The sequence below is a fragment of the Poecilia reticulata genome, chromosome 2, assembly GCF_904066995.2.
Source record: "Poecilia reticulata chromosome 2, P_reticulata-male-v2, whole genome shotgun sequence".
In the NCBI taxonomy this organism is placed as follows: Eukaryota; Metazoa; Chordata; class Actinopteri; order Cyprinodontiformes; family Poeciliidae; genus Poecilia; species Poecilia reticulata.
The window spans coordinates 3,662,470-3,680,781 of record NC_088831.1 but is presented as its reverse complement, the minus strand read 5'-3'; the positions used below and the strand labels follow the sequence as shown (position 1 = coordinate 3,680,781).

The following is an 18,312-nucleotide window of genomic DNA, read 5'->3' as shown; positions in this document are numbered from 1 at the left end:
TCATGTTGGACCCCTGGAGTCTGCAACAAGTAGGCACGGAGAAAATTATATAAAACTTTAGACTGAAGAAGAATGTTTTCAGAACACCACTCAACTCCTTGGCCTGAGTTAGACTTTACCTGGAGGAAACCCTCTTCCATTAGAGAAAATAACTCCAGACATTATTTGTCTTTCCAGCAATCTTTCCACAATCTCTTCAGCCTTTGTGAAGGCTACCATAGGTATCAGACACAGAGTCATGAAGGTTAGGAGCACAGCATGGATGATTGTACACCTAAAGTCATTCTGGCTTAAGTGTTAGCTTAGATCAACAGGAACACGAGGCCAACTTCCACAAGACCAAGGCCAACTAGATGAAGATTTCTACCTCTATTTACCTCAGGGTTTCCTCCAGAAAACCTGTCAAGCCTGGTGGCAGGGGCTCTAGGGCATTCAGCAGCCTATTGAGTTATTGAGTTAAAAAAATGCTCAAAGTGGACAGAAAATTTGAAAATATCACTGGTCAATTATGCGTTATTGGAAAACTTTATAAACAATACCTAAACACCAACTACAAAGTCTTAAAAAAAGACTTTATAGATTTTTTTTGATAATGTTTTGCCCTAAACCCAAGGCAAACATTATCAAAAGACAATTAAAATAAAAGTAAATTATTTGCACTTCAGTTGTTTTATACTTGGATATAATAAATAAACAAACAATGTTTAGCCTGGTGGGGGCGCAAGTAAAACCTGGTGGCCCGCCAGGCTTCTAATACACTGGGGGAAACCCTGAACCTCTATAGGACTCTCCACTGACCAGGAATCAATTAGTGACTTTTTAACTTTAAAGTCTTGTTTATGAACTGTTCCACTCCCCTAATATACACCGAATCACTGGTAAAAACTAGTCTGTTGAATTAAATCTAATTCAAACTGTGTTTTTCTCCAAAAGTAGCTCAAGTGTGGGACTGTCTGTGACCAAATCAAAAAACTTAAGCATAAGTGTTGAATGTGCCTAAACAGACTCAAATAAGAAGAGAAATAAATCAAAATGTAAAACATAAGAGTTCCAAGTGAGATTTGTATGCTTTCTGGGGCAAAACTGTAAGATCTGAGCATTTCCATCAGGCATTGTGATAGAGGCAGACATCTGTCATCTGCAGTCAACCACTGGGTTTACTGCACACTAAACAAGAACACCCAGTTGCCCTGGAGTGGGGGAATAATTAATTTTAGAGGTGCCAGACGATGGTATTTGCACCCCGGTTGGGGGTCATTTGCTGCCTTCTGTTAAGGGATTTATGGATCTGTCCTGCACTATACTAAAAAGACTCACGTTACCTAATAAAGGTAAAATTCAAACATTGTTATTGATGGGAGTCTTTGGGACTTCCAGCGATGTTGTAGTTTAGTCTAATGGCTTGGTACAAGTTTATGGCTCTGAAAGCATTTGGTCTGGCAGTGCAACCGCAGGTCAGCTCATGCAGAAACATTCTGGTCATTCTAAGTAGCCATTAGGTCACAAAGGGGGTCCAGAAAGCGGGGCACCAATGACTTCAGGGTCATTCCTTTACACATCGCTTCCTTTTTCAGGGGGTTGTCCTGGCCTGGTAAATGGGCTGGTCAGCGGTCATCCACCCCCGCACCGAGCCACCTACCCTGAGACCTACATCCCCTTCTGTCCAGCCCCCGGCCCTCTCTGCTCACTCAGGGAGAAAATTACTTTGAGCTGGGGGACACAGCTCCATTGAGACGGTGAGAGGTTGGTACAAAAGAGGGCGAAGTTTAAAAAACCGTCTCTTTCTTCTGCCGTCATTGGAAGAGTCGGGATGCTCGGAGTGCGGAGGGGACAAGGTCATTAGATTGGCATCTCCATAAGCTCTTCATTCCCATTGTCTGGACAAATCTGCTCCAATAGCTCCTCCCTGAGAAACGTCCCGCTCGACCCAACAGCGGCTTTGTCTTCCACTTTCAGGGCCTTCCGGCGACAAAGCACATTTCTCAAGCGGAGCTACAAAGCTTGTCTGGCTCTCAGAAGCAGGCGACATTGTCTTGCTGCCGCTGGTCGGGGATGGATTACATCTTCCAGCAGTAAAACATCTGCTTACCTTCGGACATTTCGCCGCTCCTCCTCAAGCTGCTTCAGGAGCTCGTCGATGCATTTGTTGGCGTCCATGTACTCCTGTCAGGAAGAGATGAGAGAGGTTTATGCGCATTAGTAACTTTTCATTCGTCCTCCTAAATCATGCTGCTAATGGAAAGTCTTCTGGAACAAGGCGGGTGGGGGGGGGGGTATTAGAGTTCCTTTCTTTGAGAGAGTGAATCCAGAAGCAGCTTGGAGCAGCGTCCAAAGCCGGCCCCAGCTGTGTAATGTCATTCGGGAATAGCCCGCACTTACAAACTGTGCGCTACCGAGTTACAGGAATGAGCTGCAGCTCAGAGCTAAATGGGGAAAACAGATGTGAGAACTTCTGGTCTGTGGCCTAATGATTTGCCTTTTAGTGGTCTGACTGTATAAAACAGGCGCTGGGGCTGTTAGCGTTAGAAAAAGGCCACCACACTTCAAACATCTGGCTTTTCACACATCCAGTCAGTTGTGACTTGATGCTGTCACAGCAGTCCAAGCCCAGGTTTGGGACTAATTAATTAGACGTTTGCTTGACGTGTCCCATGGGTGAGTGGTTATCTCGGGGGGGACAGATGCTCGCCATTGATTTCTGCTCATGAGAAACTGGAGAGTCCTGTAAAGAAATCGCACTCTAGTAGAAAAAGAAAACACTCATAAAGCCTTTATTTTTACATTTCCTGCAGCTCCTGCACCTCAGCTACTTCACTTTGCTCTCAGTGTCAGCTGCCTAATTAGTGCCTGGCAAAAATAACTCCCTGTGAACTCATTCTTTGAAACAGAATCAACAGGAAAACAAAAGCCCAAACGGCAACAGCGCATATTGAGTTTTCCTGTTGTCATTCATCAGAAGCACCAGGATGCATAAGCTACTGGGTTCAGATGAGTATACTGACACAGACTATTGTCTTTATTCCCATTTTTGATGTGGTACAAACATATTTTCACATAGTTATTTTCTCCAATTGTTACGGGAAATGAATGGACTTTGATGGGCTGAATGTATTCAATGGTCAATGGCTGTAAAATCTCCAGCCATTCTGAAAAGTATATTTTAATTGGAGAATTGAGAAGAAGGGAGATTAAATGTATTCTTAAAAGACGTTACAGTTGGTTAAAAGAAATAGAGCCTTTTAGCCATAAAACTACACATGCTCTTGCCACATATACCGTATCAGTCCACAGACAGTGGTTGGAACTGGTCAAGCTTTCCGACCGACCATGCCAACTAGAAAAAGCACATCCTGCTGGAAAACAGGGAAAAGCCTCAGCCTTTTCTCGCAGCCTCACCTCTTTGGCATTTGATTTATCCGATCTGATCTGTGACCCTTCAGCTGGATTAACTGAGCCTTTTGGAAACAAGACGGTGCCCACCCATGCACCATGACCTAATCGTAGCTAAACATTCGGAGTGTTAGGGTTTTGCAAAGCTCCAAGAATGTAGCTGGCGTCTTCGCATAAAAATCTAAGTGGGAGGTAAAGCCGATGTGTGGAGGGTAAATAATTTGCCTGGAGTCGTGTTTGGGCTCATCCTGACCTCTGAGGCCCGTCTGTACTTAAAGCACTGCTGTTATCACTCCATGGGCTTTTTTTAACCTGTGGCCCTGAGAGCAAACTCTCACCAGGCCAGATGTTCTAAATACAGTAAGTTTTGTCTGTTTCTCCAAGGCTCCGTCTGAGACTGCCACTCCAATGCAGTCATCACCCAGCAGCTTCAGCCGGTGCCAGGGGAACATGCCAAAGACCCGGACCCCCTGCTGAGTGAAGGCCCAGCTGGGCTTTTAACCAAAACACAACAACAGATCAATGCCTCACAGTGTGGAGCAGAGTTTGCCAATATACGTCAAATAGCTTCTGAAAAATGACAACGAAACGCTGTTAACTGCAATCCATCATGACTTTTCAGGCTAATGCGACACATTAGCATGAGAAGTCATTCATGTTTAGCAGCAGCCTAAAGCCATATGGTCATCTCTTGGTGCCAAAATGTAAATTATATGAAAGCCTGGTGACCATCACAAGAATAAGAAAAGAGTTACAATCAATGGTGGAGAAAAGATGGCTAACAAAAGATATTATGAGAATGAAATCGTTATTAAGTTAGCCCTCCCACAGTATTAGTGAGATGTGCAGAAAGAGCATGGAAAATGTCACGGTCAGACAGTGGGGATGCGAAGTGTTGTCCCGTCAGACCGTCAGTTACCGAAACCAATCATCCACAAAAAAAACCCCCCGCAAAAGCGCACATCGGCTTGGCGAAACCCCACCAGATCACACACAGAATAAAAATTCATGGGGTCTAAATGACCACATCTTTTATTAGACCGCCAGAGGGTTTGGTGAAATTCTGACTAAATCAACCAATCAGAAAATGAACAACAACTACAAGCAGCAAAGGTAAAAAAAAAACACACAAAAAAACTCTGTAGATTTCAGAAGTACAACCTGTAAGTTGTAGTTTGTCAAACATGACGTAAAGTATAATAAAGTACCCTGTAACTTACTTGTAAGTTCAAGGAAAGCACTAGATGGGTACTCTGGTAGTTCCATAAAGCTATCTAGGTGGTTCATGTAAAATTCTGAGTTTTGAGTAAACTTTTAAAATGCTACCAAAAGGAAATGCGAATTAGGCATGTTTCCATGTACTGGTTTCGAGCAAGAACTTACTCTACTAGTAAGGTATTGGCTGTATTATGGACACTTTCTAAACCGCAGCTTGTCATAACTTATTCTCATTTAATTAGCTGAATCTAAATAATCTGTTCCCATCGAAAGTGCAGTATTTCTGACAGATAAGTCCTAAATGTTTATAAGAAGCCTGATGCTTTAGCGACTACAGAAAGGGAACCTTCAGGGCGAAAGCCCCGAGTCTAGGGAAATATTTACAGGCCACATCAAAGTGCAGCAAAGCCGTGTAAGTCTGTGCTGTCATCAGGCAGACCTCTGCTAATGACAGGGCACCGAAATAATCCTCAGCACACATGGAGGAATGCAGGGAATGCCGCACGACTGTGGTCGTGTGAGAACAGTGGGCGTTTAAAGGTGGAGATTTAAGGCAGGACTAGATGCATGTAATGCTGCGCGTTATATCTTGAGCCGTGCATTATTTCTGACGGCTTTATGACTCCAGTGAAAGCCACACTGCTCCCCTGAGGACAGGTACTGCTGCTCAGGCCACAATGAGCTAAATCCACTGACCCGAGACTTTATGGAAGGCATATTTCTTCGGACCGGTTCTCTAACAACTGCAGCGAAGCCGACTGTAATCACAGCTAATGAATCGGTTGGAAAACAGCTTTAAGTCATCTGAACTGGATGTAGAACAGCATTCCTGAATTCAGCTGAGAAAGTTGTGATTCAGGTCCACTCCTCTTTACAACATTGCATCATTGCTTGCAGGACTTAGCTTGGGCCTGGCTTTAGACGCTAAACAGCTAGCATTAGTTTTGACTTAAGAGTCTTCCAGGATACAGAGGAGCTTATTGTTAACTGCATGTTGTCTTTGACCTGTGGCTGCAAAAAAAAGTCACAATCCGTACTCTACCTAGCCTGACCATTGCCTTCATACCTTCTGCTCAATTTTCATCTCGGGTCAATGCTCCGTCTGGGATTTCTTCCATTGATCTCGATTTCTCAGGATTTCAACTGGGCAGATCAGCGAACAGAAGGATAAGTTGTTTTAAGTTTAGCTGTGGCAGTGGAGGAACGAAGCCATTCAATTCATGTTGGCCAGGCTTCCAAATGTCGACCAGTTACAGTTGGAGCAAGAGGAATGTTTAAGACACGGACTGTCCAATTTGGTGCACACTATTTTCTTTAGGCTTCCTTCAAGGTTGAACTGGAGCATTAAATAAGTCACGGCCAAACATTAGCGACTGGGTAAAATTGAGTTCAATCGATTCAAACTTCAACAGATTCCACGCCTCCAGGAAGCGATTGTTTCTAAGTAGCTCGGGGTCCAGATCCAATGCACAAAGTGAAACGTAGACTACTGTCCACCACCATGATTTAAAGTTTTCCAAAGGACAGATGAGACCATCATGCTAACAGAGGTCTGACTGGATGGTCTGACCTTGCTGAGACCTCTTCAGTGATTCCTGGCAGTTGTCTAATAAATTATCCATTTATTTAATAATCTTTTCCTCTGTATGACAACAGATTTGTTTAAAATGCCACAAAACCCCTCAGGAGATATCTAAGCATCAACAGTTGCTTCTCTAAGCTTGTTGCTGATCCCATCTTTGAGTTGTCCGAACACACAAGACGATACTAAAGGTCTGGGTATGGGGCACAACTATGAAGCAGAACATTCAGCATTTAGCATTTAGCTCATGTCTATAAACGCTTAGTGTTGACTTCAGAGGCTGAACTTGTTCCATCCTGATGGTTAATGTGTTTGTAATGTAAAGTTTACCATGTTTACTCTGATAATTTAAAACCTCCCTGCCTTCTGTCACTGCAGGGGTCCAGCTGCTTCTTCTCCCTTCAGAAAATATGAAATATGCGCAGACCAAATGAACCTCTGGCTCCAATTCACAGGAGGATTGTTTTAAGGAAAGAAAGAACAGAATCAAACATGCAGATTTGACTGAAGTCCATTCATGTAAGAATCAGGATCCAGATTTATAAGTCATAAAACATCAGATCCATTATTCATTTGAGTCAAAGCAAATAATCCCACCCTAGCAGAATGTCTGGTTTGGATCTGGAGTGAAAATCAGTAGTGAACCGGCCAGGTCCTGTCTCTTTAAGAGGCGCTGTGCTCCCTCCACCACCTTGACGAGTCTGCAGATCAGAGATCCAAGCAGGCGGTAGCCGATAAGACACGTTGTGGGAATGAGACCCTGTCCAAAGACAAGGTCAGGACCTTGATCCTCCCCAGCCTATCTCTGATTCCCCTGCAGAACTACGACATGGCGCTCTGACCTCCTGGACCGCATCATTGAAAACCCGAGAGCTGCGGGTTTGACAGAAGGCTCGGATCCCACATGGGCTGCTGCAGGGCAAAGGTTACGCCGACAGACTGTAAGATTTCTCTCACGGTGTATGTTTATGGCCTACTTAAGGATGTATTAGGACCGTGAGGTGTGGCAGATGTGCCAGTGTTGGTTTTGGTTTCCTGCCAGGCCACAGCTGCTGCCACGCAAGTCTCCAATGAGAAGCAAACTAATTTAATCAGAAGCAATAATTAAAAAAAACATGCGTTAATGTAATTCATGACTGATCCAGTTTTAGGGAGGCCATGAACTAATCAGCCTGACTAATCGCCTCCTGCCTCTGTTCATATCAAGACGTATCGCTCAGCCTTGGTTAAATTCATTAGTCTTATCTGAGGCTGCTGGTCATTCTTCACTCTCATCCCGACGACCCGGTCTCGCTCTATCAGCTCAGCGATCTGCCTTTCATATCCTCGGACCATGATAGTACCCATCACCCTCCTCATGCTAGATGTGGCGTTTATTGGTGCACAGGGCTTCCTCTGGGGTTAATGCATGTCATTTCTCATTTGGATAAGGGAAGAAACCGCAATCTCCGTAGTGTTGCCGTCCGTTACAGATATGACTCCAGACGGTTTTATCGGGCACCAGCTACTGCATCTTCACAACATGACTGATTTGTATAATATTTATCTTTAATCTGTCATTTCAAAATCCCTGGAAGTATTGTATGCATTGGAAAAAACAGCAACCTCCCAGCTGTTTTTCTTCCTTAATCCTCACTAGAGCATCAGATAGCAGCCTCAACCCGTGTTTATCTGGCACTTGACATTTTAGATACAGTAGAAAGGCCAAACAATGTATCTATGTACAGAGCTGACCAGAAAGGTACAATTTTGTTCCACGTTAACAACTGCTATTCCAGTTGACTACTAGAGAAAAATGATTGAAATCGATAATATTCTAAGTTTGCAAAAAATCCTAAAAGCCCATTTTACAATGAACATGTTACTGTCTACCTACAGTCAGTAGATAATTATTATTTTCATGATATGAAATGGAGGTAGAAAATGGCATAATACCGTCTCCAGCTGATCTGTATCAGGTATTCAGCTGTTATGGCTCTAGGACTCACTCTGCTGAAGGAAAATCTCCTGAGGTGAAGGAAAATCACCTCAGCCTTTAAAGCTCAGGTGATGTACAGTAAGCTAAACAAAAGTTAAGCTCTAAACACTAAAAGAGAAAGGATTTTTTCTTTTGTCTCTGTAAATACAAAATGAGATCTAGAAGGTCTCAAGACCTTCTAGATCTAGAATTTTGGAATTCTGAAAGGTCTTCCTGTGAGTTCTCCACCAGAGTGTCCAAACCACAAATTATTCTTCATTTGGCCACCTTAATAAAAGAACAAACCTCTCTGAACTTATGGAATTGATACAAACCTTCAAATTAAGGAGATATAAGTTAAGATAGAGTAAAACATGCTAAGCTAACCTTAAGTAAGCTAAGCTGAAGTAAGACAAGCTATACAAAGATATGTTAACTTAGGGTAGGCTAAAATAAACAAAGTTAATAAAGTAGATAAATAAAAGGTAAGCTAAGGTAAACTTGGCTAAAGTAAACAGTTCTTGGTAAGGTAAGCTAAATGAATATTTGAAAACAATTAAGCTAAGGTAAACTATGCTAGGAAAAGGAATAAAACGTAAGCTAACATAAGCCAAAAACAGGTGACCTACAATAAACTAATATAACATATAGTAAGTTAAAAGACACCATAAGCTAAATTATACATATATTAAAAAAAAACACTAAGCTAAAGTAAAATAAGCTAGGTTAAGATACACTAAAATAAAGTAGGGTAAGCTAAACTGAGCTAAGGAGAACTTAGCTATGGTGAAATTAAAAAAAATAAAGAAACACACTAGATATGATGAGCTAGACAAAGTCAAAGTAAACCAAAATACTCAGCTAAATTCACAAACTAAACTAAGTTAAAGCAAGCTGAACTAACATAAGATAAACCAAGTTAAATAGTTCAAAAGACACCAAGGTAAAGCAAACTAAAATCTGAAATAATATAAACAACACAAAGCTAAAGTAACATAAGGTAAATTACGATAAGCTAAATGAAGCTAAGAAGAACTAAGCTAAGGAAAGATGTGATAAAAGACACCATGGTATGATAAGCAAGACTAAACAAAACAAAGGTCAGAAAAGTTAAACTAAACCTAACAATGAAATTAAGCAAAGTTAAATTGAGCTAAAGTGAACTAAACCTGGAAACACAAAATTAGAACATGAAAAACTAAGCTAACTTACAGCAGGCTAAATAAGGTTCACAAAGCTAAGATACAACCTAAGGAAAACAAAGACAAGTAAAAAAAAACTGATCAAAAGTGAGCAAAGCTAAGATAAATCTAGAGTTAATAGTGTGTGTGTGAATGAATGGGAGGTTGCAAAAAGAGTTTAATTTGGATTCTTTCCTCTCCATTTGTCCGCATTTTAGTGCTAAAGTCCAAAGCCCGATATTGAAGAACCATTCATCTAGTCCGGTTCAAAGATCACAATCTCACTTCATGTTAGCGAAATTAAGGAGTCTTTGGAGAGATGTAAAAACTTTCATCAACCCTTAACAACGTTAAAGTTGCTGAGCTTTTCAGATTAACTGTTCTTTGAAACAAAGAATTCTAATAGAAAGGACATAATACTGTGGACAACAGAATAATGTGTCCAAATAACGTTGAATAGGAGCAGAGGGCTACAATGGCTGACTGTAACGCCACACAGGGGCCTCATTGAGTTGTGGACATTCATGTAACCAATGCCTCCAGTGAGCAGGATATTCTTCATCTGCCTACCTGGCCAACAGCGAGGTGTGTTCAGGCCACAAAAGGCCCCCTGTTCATCATCCAGGGTGAGTTCCAGCAGCTTGGGTTATCTGATGTCCCTGGTCCAGCCAGCACCTACAGCCCGGCCCAGCCCAAACATCAACACCTCGCCACAAACAGGAATCCAGATCCCTTCGGATTATCTTTCCAAACATTAAGATAGGCCCTCTGTTTGAGCTCCTCCTCTGCAGGTTGGGTTGACAGAGTGGGCCATTCATGCCTGTTGGGAACAGGGCAAAGCTGTTTGTGAGGGAATGAAACTCATCAGAGCTGACACCAGTCATTTCCGCAGAGCGAGGACTGACGCAGGACGACCGGCCGTACCCGAGTGTTTTCACGGAATCAAGTCACGGCCTTTATCAACCTGGGAGCCCTCAGCACCAATACCTAATATGAATCTGTTTAGAGTTGGCTTCATATTTTGATTCAAGCCAGTTTAAATGCACCGGATAGAAATCCACCCTTTAGGAATAACCGCCAAAGCAGGATCCAACGTGCTGACAAGCGAGATGGAAATCTAGGAAAGTCTGGGGGAGGGTTGCAGGCCGTTGTGACACTGTCTGAATTTTACAGGCCTAAGGGTTGCTGGGTTTTATTATGATCTGGGGGCCAATATTCAGCCAGGTGTAGTCGGGTTAGGAGGGAGCGTGGCGATGACAGACGTGAAGAGGAAGCTTGGAGTTGACAGCCCTCTGGGAGGCAGGAAAAACACGGAGAGGCGAAATCCAGGCAGCTCCACCAGAGAACCAGGCGGACAAGAGACGGAACCAGAACGAGCATAACGGCCGACATGCTGCACAAAATACCATTAAAACTGTTAGCTTTGATAACTCCAACTTGTCATGTAAATTAGTACATTTCCAGAGATTTGCATGGATGAAAACAAATACGTAGTATTTTTTAATAGAGATGTTGCCCATCAGTTATTACAAAAAAGCATAAAAGGAATGGAGAAACATATTTTAGAAACGCTGACATTTATCATGTTGACAATAGAGGGGAGAATGAAGAAATACTCTCCAGTTTCATTCTCCAAACCTTTCCAGAGCTGGAAAATGCTTAAATCACCTCAGTGCATAAGGAGCCTGCATAAATCTCAGTGATCATGAAGGTGAATCTTTCAGTGGAGGAAAAGTAAAGAATGATGAGACTTTCACCAGAGAAAGGAAAGTCCGTTGTATCGGACAATAGTAGATGCAGAATTGTAAAATTTGGTCTGAGGTGGAAAAAAGATGACAGATTCACAAAAAGAAGATAAAGGAATAAATATCTTGAACAGAACAAGTTCCTGTTCTTATATAGCCAAAGCCTCACAGAGAAAACAAAGAAATGTTACATAAAAGCGGGAAAATGTATCACCTGAAACCAAATATTTACATCCACAACATAAAGGCACAAATGATGCTCTCCATTGTCTGACAGTAAATTTTCACTTTTTCTGTTAGGTAGTCTGTCAAAATGATTTCTAGTTGCTAAATGCCAGAATAAGTAGAGATGAAATGTTTTGTTGTTACTATGTTTTACATACCCCAAGATCACCATGCCTTTAAACAATAAAAACAACTTGTCTAATTTCAAAGGGATCCAGAGATTTAGAAATGGGTTTTCCTGTTAGTGTGAGTTTGATCCCCTGGCCAAGTACTTGAAGTATCTGATGTTCAACCAGCAGTCTTACATCAACACCTCTTTGTTGCAGCAGCAGCAGCAGCAGTTCATCCTGACCTCCAGGTAGGCGTTTGTTTCCACAGATACTCCAGCCAGAAACCCTTCATCAAACTGCCTGACTGCTCCATGCTCTCGCTGCAGCTCTGTTTCTTTAATCCAGGAAGTGATTTACTGACGGTCTGACGGTCTGCTGGGGAGCTGGCCGGCCAAGCCATGTGCCGGGCAGATGTGCCTGCATTCCTGCCAGAAGACGCATTAATATGAGCTTATGGTTTTCTCCCTGTCTCCTTGAAGGCTTGCTTGGAAACTGAACTGCTGATGTGACGAGAGGAGACCGTTTGGTTCATGTCACCAACCTCAGCAGATCCAGATTCCCAATGTCACAATGTCTACTTCTTATGGAAATCCTACAGCAGAGGACCAAAGGCAAATATGAAAAGAGATAGGCCTCCGTGACCTCTGACTTTTGATTTAATCTTGGCTCTGATGATCATTCTCGTAGTCATGAATTATTTCTCAGAATGGTTGATGGGGAAGAAGCAGCAGAAAAAGGTAGTGGGGGGATGGTGAGGGTTTAGAATGCATTTCCCTACAGAGTAGCCCACTGGAGGTGACCAGCTATACAGCTCCAGCAGGCATGGCGTGGGTGGAGCAGAGCCAGGAAAGCCCCAAGCTGGAGGCATTTACGTAAATCACACTATCGTCAGCAAACAGGCTGATCAATAAAAAATGTAGAGCAGGCTCCGTCTCATGTAGGACATGTAGGACAGGCTCCGTCTCATGTAGGACATGTAGGACAGTGGGACATGCAGGGTACAGTCTGTGAGGTCACCAGAGTCGTTACAGTCAGTCATCTGATGGAGCCTCAGAGCAGAGCACGGTGACTAGCCTTTAGTTCGCACTGCTGCTAAAAACATAATATGAAACGCAGACATCCAAAACCATCCATCCATCCATTTGACTGTTCAACCATCCTTCATTCATTCAATCAGCCATCCATCCAACTGTTCATCCATCCTTCAACCATCCCACATCCATCTGTCATTCAATTTAACCATCCATCCATCCATCCATCCATCCATCCATCCATCCATCCATCCATCCATCCATCCATCCATCCATCCATCCATCCATCCATCAGCCAGTTAGCACATCAGTCTTTCGTCCATCATTTAATTTAATCATCCATCCTTTTCTTTACCCTCAAGAATCCACCTGACATCAACTATCCATCAGGAATCTTTCCATCTGTGATTCCTTCTGTCCGCCAGTCTATCCCGTCTCCAGACACTTATTGATCTATCCATGCATCAATAGATCCATCTATAAATATATCCATTTATCCATCCATCACTTGGTCTAAGTAACTTTCTTTCTCAGCAGAACCAAACAATCAATGCAAATTATTTCAAGACCAAGAATTCATGTGGTTTCATTCACTGCTACACAACAATTATACTTTCATTTTTCACCTATTTCACCAGCCAGATGCATACAGCATCACTAAACGAAACCATTCTAACTAAGCAGAGTTGCAAAGTAAAGCTTCTGTGTCCCTGAGTTTCCATGTCAAAGCAGTAATTTTGCCTTGGACAGATCATCTCCACACAGCAGCATCAGCTCTATGGGTTAATGCAAACAACGTCCTCTCAAAGCAGCTGAACCTGGACCGAGGGTCCAATAACTCAATCCATTAAACAGTAAAGTGCCTCATCATGGAGTCTGCTCCTGGCAAGTCAGACAGTAGGAGTTCATCCAGGCTGCTAGAGCCTCTAAGTCTTTGGTATCAGGATTTTCAGCAGCCATGCTTGTTTTATTCCATCCAGATGGACATGAGGAAGACCCTGACATCAGAGCTGGTTCCCATTAGACGAGGTGATATCAACACTCTGTTTGAGGGGCTTCACAGGGTCCTCTAGAAGGGTTCAAAAGTCCAGATGGTAAATAAATGAAAGCTTCATGGCTAGGATAACCGTCTGTGCTAACAGGAACCCGTCTGAAGGCGTTAGCTTGTGTTCTAGCATGTCTCTACTTCCTGACATGTTCTCTACTGTGGGAAAACTTCCACGGCATGGCCGGACCTCCTGATCTTACAATAACAACCCTGTTATATCACTGAGTGTTTGCTCAGCTACCTCTCTGTATCTGGGGCACCCCACCGCCCCCCACCCCCAATCCTCCATCCAAGCCTGGACTGAAGAGAGGAGTCCTTGCAGTAACCATGAAAGCATTACCTTCAGCATGAACTGTTTACCATGGCATCATGCTGAACAAAGCTTCCTGCTTTGTCTCCTAGTAGGTCAAACTGTGTGGAGCATGCTAGGCCTAAAGAGCTCCACACAATAACCAGAGAACCACCAAACCTTTACATCACCATCACTGCTTGTGGTAAACTAATGCTAAAGCTAAAGATATAGAATTAGCTCATCTTCTAACACATTTACCTGGGTGAAGCTAACAAAAAAGTGACCTTTGACCTTAGTTCCTTTCTCTATACCAGGGGTCTGATTAAAATTCAGGAGTGGGTCAGATCTGAGAGTTGATGCAGATGATGCTGATGTAATGAATGCAAAGAAAGAAGAGAAACGATAAAGAAAAAGAAGATAAGAAATGAAAGGAAGGGAGTCAGGACACAAGGAAGGATAGATAGGAAGGAAACTAGATAAAATGACAGAATGGCATAAGAGAGGGAGGTAAGGAGGAGATGATACATCAAATGAAGAAAAGGAAAGAAAGCACAAGAAAAGGATGGTAGCAAGGAATGAAATAAAGAAAACAAGGGAGAAAGGAAGGTCAAAGAAAAAAAAAGACATACTGAAGGAAACAAAATGCGGACACTCTTCCATTTAGGCAATGGAACAAGGAAAGAAGTCTGAAAGCACAAATATGTTTCTATAGTCTTTTTCCACATTCCAGACTTAGAATCTCAACCTTCGTCTCATCAGGTCAGAGCTCACAGTTAAGAGCTAGAGCTCATTCATTTATGTTTGTGATGGTCTTTAAAAAAAAACAAAATCGGTTGACATGTAAACGGATAGTGTTGATGCAGATGTTGGGCCTTTACTGCCATTCTCATCCATGTTGGTCCCAGTTGACATTATTCAAAATGTCTTTGTTATGACAACTTGACATTAACCAAGAAATCATTACTGATATAAATTTTTTATAAAAGTATTACTGATTGCACTTTAAAAAATTCTTAGTTGATGTCAAGTTGTCATAACAAAGACATTTTGAATAATGTCAACTTTGTATTAAAAGTGTCATAATTTACCGAATGACGCTTTATGACAAGTCATAAATATTCATGAAGGCTTATTCATGTTCATGACATGTATTATGTCATGTCTATGAGAGTGTCATGACAGTCTTATTCACCCCCCTTCAAATAAAGTGTTACCCTCAGTAGTCTTCAACTTTAGATATGAACACAATAAGTCTGACTTGCGATCAGACCCATCTCACTTGATTGATATTTGGGTGAATTTTACAGATATTACTTCTGTTTTGACACTGTAAAAGAAGAGAGCGCTATCTGGTCATATTTAGCGGTGCTGGATCTTTCATCGCTCCGTTGCAGAAGCATGAAGCCATTTTTATGCAACCAGGCTCTCAATGGTTGGAGAGATTTCCCTCTTGCCTCATTCCACCGGGTTCTTCTGCACACAGCAAGTCCATTTTCCAGCCAGGAGTATCCTGAGAGCGTTCCAGGTTGTTCATAAAGCCCATCCTGAACCCCAGCCATGCAGCAGTGAGAGAAGTGGGTCAGGGGGTGGAAAAAACTCAATAATGCACTAATTCATGTGGTTTGAATTGAGACTCCAATCCCCCTCTCCTGACTGCTTCTGTTCAGCCATGAATATGACAGAGGAGACGGAAAATCCAGTCAGGAAATGCCTCTGAAATATAAAAATCCCCTCTCTGCAATATTAAACAAATTGTAAATATAGACTGCTTTGTTGGGCTGTTATCGCATCGCAGCCATTTCCTTCAAAATGATGATAATCCCAAAGAAATGAAGGTAATGAAATAATCATGGGGCCTTGTTTGTCCTGCATAATTTCCTGCCTGGAAGCCCATCGGCTCCTCCAGCTGTTGGGGCCAGATGGATGTTTGGGCCGTTCAATTGGCCCTCTGGGCTCCACCGCACAAAGGCCTCCCGCCGGCCACACACAAAGGTCAACCGTTGACCGTTGACATGGCAGACTCTTTCTGTTTGGTTCACCTGAGGCTTCAGGCCTCCTCGTAAAAACCCCTCAGTCGCCGATCAAACGAGGGCTACGGGGATCACTAAGCCAGCAGTGCGGCGTCATAAAGATGAGTTGTGGAGAAAATGACCAAGACTCAATCATGTCCACCCCAGATGACTCAGATCAGTGACGTGCGGTGAGGTTCAATGCTGGTGAGGCACTGACTTACGATTATAGACACCATGCATGTTATTGGACGTACGGAAATTTTGCACAGGCATACAAAGCTGGGGGACAAAAAGACTCATCTTTTACATGTCATTCATAGCCGCGTTAACTCAGTGAAACTTAGAAATGTAGGTATTAATTTTGTGATATGATCCACAGCAAAGGGAGCGAGAAAGCACTCTCGCTCTGTATCCGCCAAGCTACAAGCAAACTCATTGCCATAGCAACTGACAACAATGCCACTTAATGTTTTATGATTTAACACCAAAAAAACTAGATTAGCTACCGCTTCTACTTTACTGAATTACTTAAACATACAATCTGTAGCCCACAAAACGCACATTTCATTAAAAAACTAAACAAAAACATCTTATTCTTGTCTTACCTTTACTTATCAATGAAATCCATGTGCCGCTAATTCTGCACAAAAATATCCGTTCATCCAAAGCCAAGTCTATCCTCGGCATGTCTTTTCTACTCCGTTTAAATATAGTCAAACTGTCTCGAAGCAAAACTTTCAGCCGGTGTTGGTCTTCCTTTAGTTATTATCTCCTGCTTCAATTGAAAATCCACTTTAAAAAACTTTTGTAAGTGTAGAAATATAGTCTTTCATGTTGACGTCAGAAGAGAGGAGAAAACACTGTACTTATCGCTGTACTTTACTTATTTACTGTATGGCTAGCTCACTGTGTCTTATTCTGCAGTTGTGCAGTCACAATATCTGGGAACATGAGCGCCCCGTGCCGTGAGCATGGAAGGTTTCGTAATAAAAGGTGCAGGCTGCCTGCCTCACCTCAAGTCTGTTCTCTGCCGTTTCTTATTGCTCCTCCACAGACAAAACACAATATACACACAGTTAGTGACAAAAAAACACTGTACATTATAGACATAAGCTAGATTATGGAAAATCAGTCCATATATTAAATGTTTTTAGACATTTTATTTCCGGCGTACAGACAGGACAAACATGCTCCCATAGTTTGGCAGCCAGTGCAGTTAGCTAGAGGTTGCGCAATCCCAGGTGAGGCTGAGCTCGCTGCTGCCTCACCGGCTTCGTTTCTGAGCATTTGAATGGGAAATGTGAAAACCCATCGATTTTGAAGAAAAAAATAATCAGAATTGGTTAAGCTAAGTAAAAAATAGGTACTTTATAGTACAAACCACAGGGTGAAAATAGCAATATAAATGTTTTTTATTATTATATATTATTTTTCCATGATGACAGGTTAGGCTCTACCTCACCTGCCTCCCCTGACTGCAAGTCACTGACTCAGATGCAGATGGTGCCGATTCTCTCAAGGATTTCAGCTGAGCTATGAATTACCTTCTTTTTAATAACGTCTTGAAATGACTTCATCTCACGTTGCACTAAGGATGTTTTCAGCAGCAGATAAAAGTTGTGGGAACATGGAAGGTTTCATAATAAAAGGTGCAGATGTTAAAACAACTGCTTCCTATCTTTGATCTCTGCAACCTGCTCGTCTTGGCCTCCCTCCAAACGTTTCACCTGAAATCTGGCTTTTAGTCCAACCGTCACAATGTGTGCATTATCCCTTGTCCAAGATACATAAACCATAAAAACAAAAGGTTCCCATGATTTTTTGGTTTGGGTTTTATGCAAGTTTACAAAGATGAGTAATCCAGGTAGGTAATTTACTTACTAACCTTGGCTTTTCTTTTACAATGTTTACTTCAGAGGTGGGACGAACTCACTGTTTCGCAAGTGACAAGAAAGTCTCACGTCTTTCCACGCAAGTTTCAAGTCAAGTCTCCAGGCCAAGTCCTAAATTTTTAATTTTCAGTCTTTTGACATAATACCAATAAAAATAATAATACCAATAATACCATAAAAAAGTCATTTGACATAATACCAATGTCTTATATCTATCTTTTTCTATGTTCCAATGATGTAAGAACTTTTGTTACTCTTTAAACCTGCGACTTTCCAAGAAAACCGTCCTGTTGCATTAAATGACTAACTGTACCGTTGGTGTCAGGTCTGCTGTGTTTAACTCAATTTGTTGCAAACAGAAGTCTGAAACCACTCAGATCTGTATTTAGCCTAGAAGCTGAAAGGTAACCCTCTACAGAGGGAGGCTGTCAAGATGGCTACAGCTTATTGGTGGATAGCTATGATTGTTTCCAATGTTGCACCAACACACATGAACGTTCCCCTCTAATAATGGTAATAAATCTTATTACCACCACCATGATGGCTAATGAACCTCAACAGAATAAAACAATCCCTGCCAGATCTTCCACTTCTAACGAGAAGCATAGACCACATCGGAGAGAATCATG

General features: G+C 42.1%; 1 protein-coding gene across 3 annotated transcripts in view; it reads right to left on the bottom strand.

Moving 5' to 3' along the window:
• Positions 1-18,312, bottom strand: part of LOC103473550 (nck-associated protein 5-like) — a 137,539-nt gene that overhangs the window by 86,327 nt on the left and 32,900 nt on the right. For all 3 annotated transcript variants that reach the window (XM_008423870.3, XM_008423910.3, XM_008423878.3), the window contains one exon: positions 2,090-2,163. In XM_008423870.3, the coding sequence (XP_008422092.2) occupies positions 2,090-2,163 (74 nt within the window). The remainder of the gene's footprint in view (positions 1-2,089; positions 2,164-18,312) is intronic.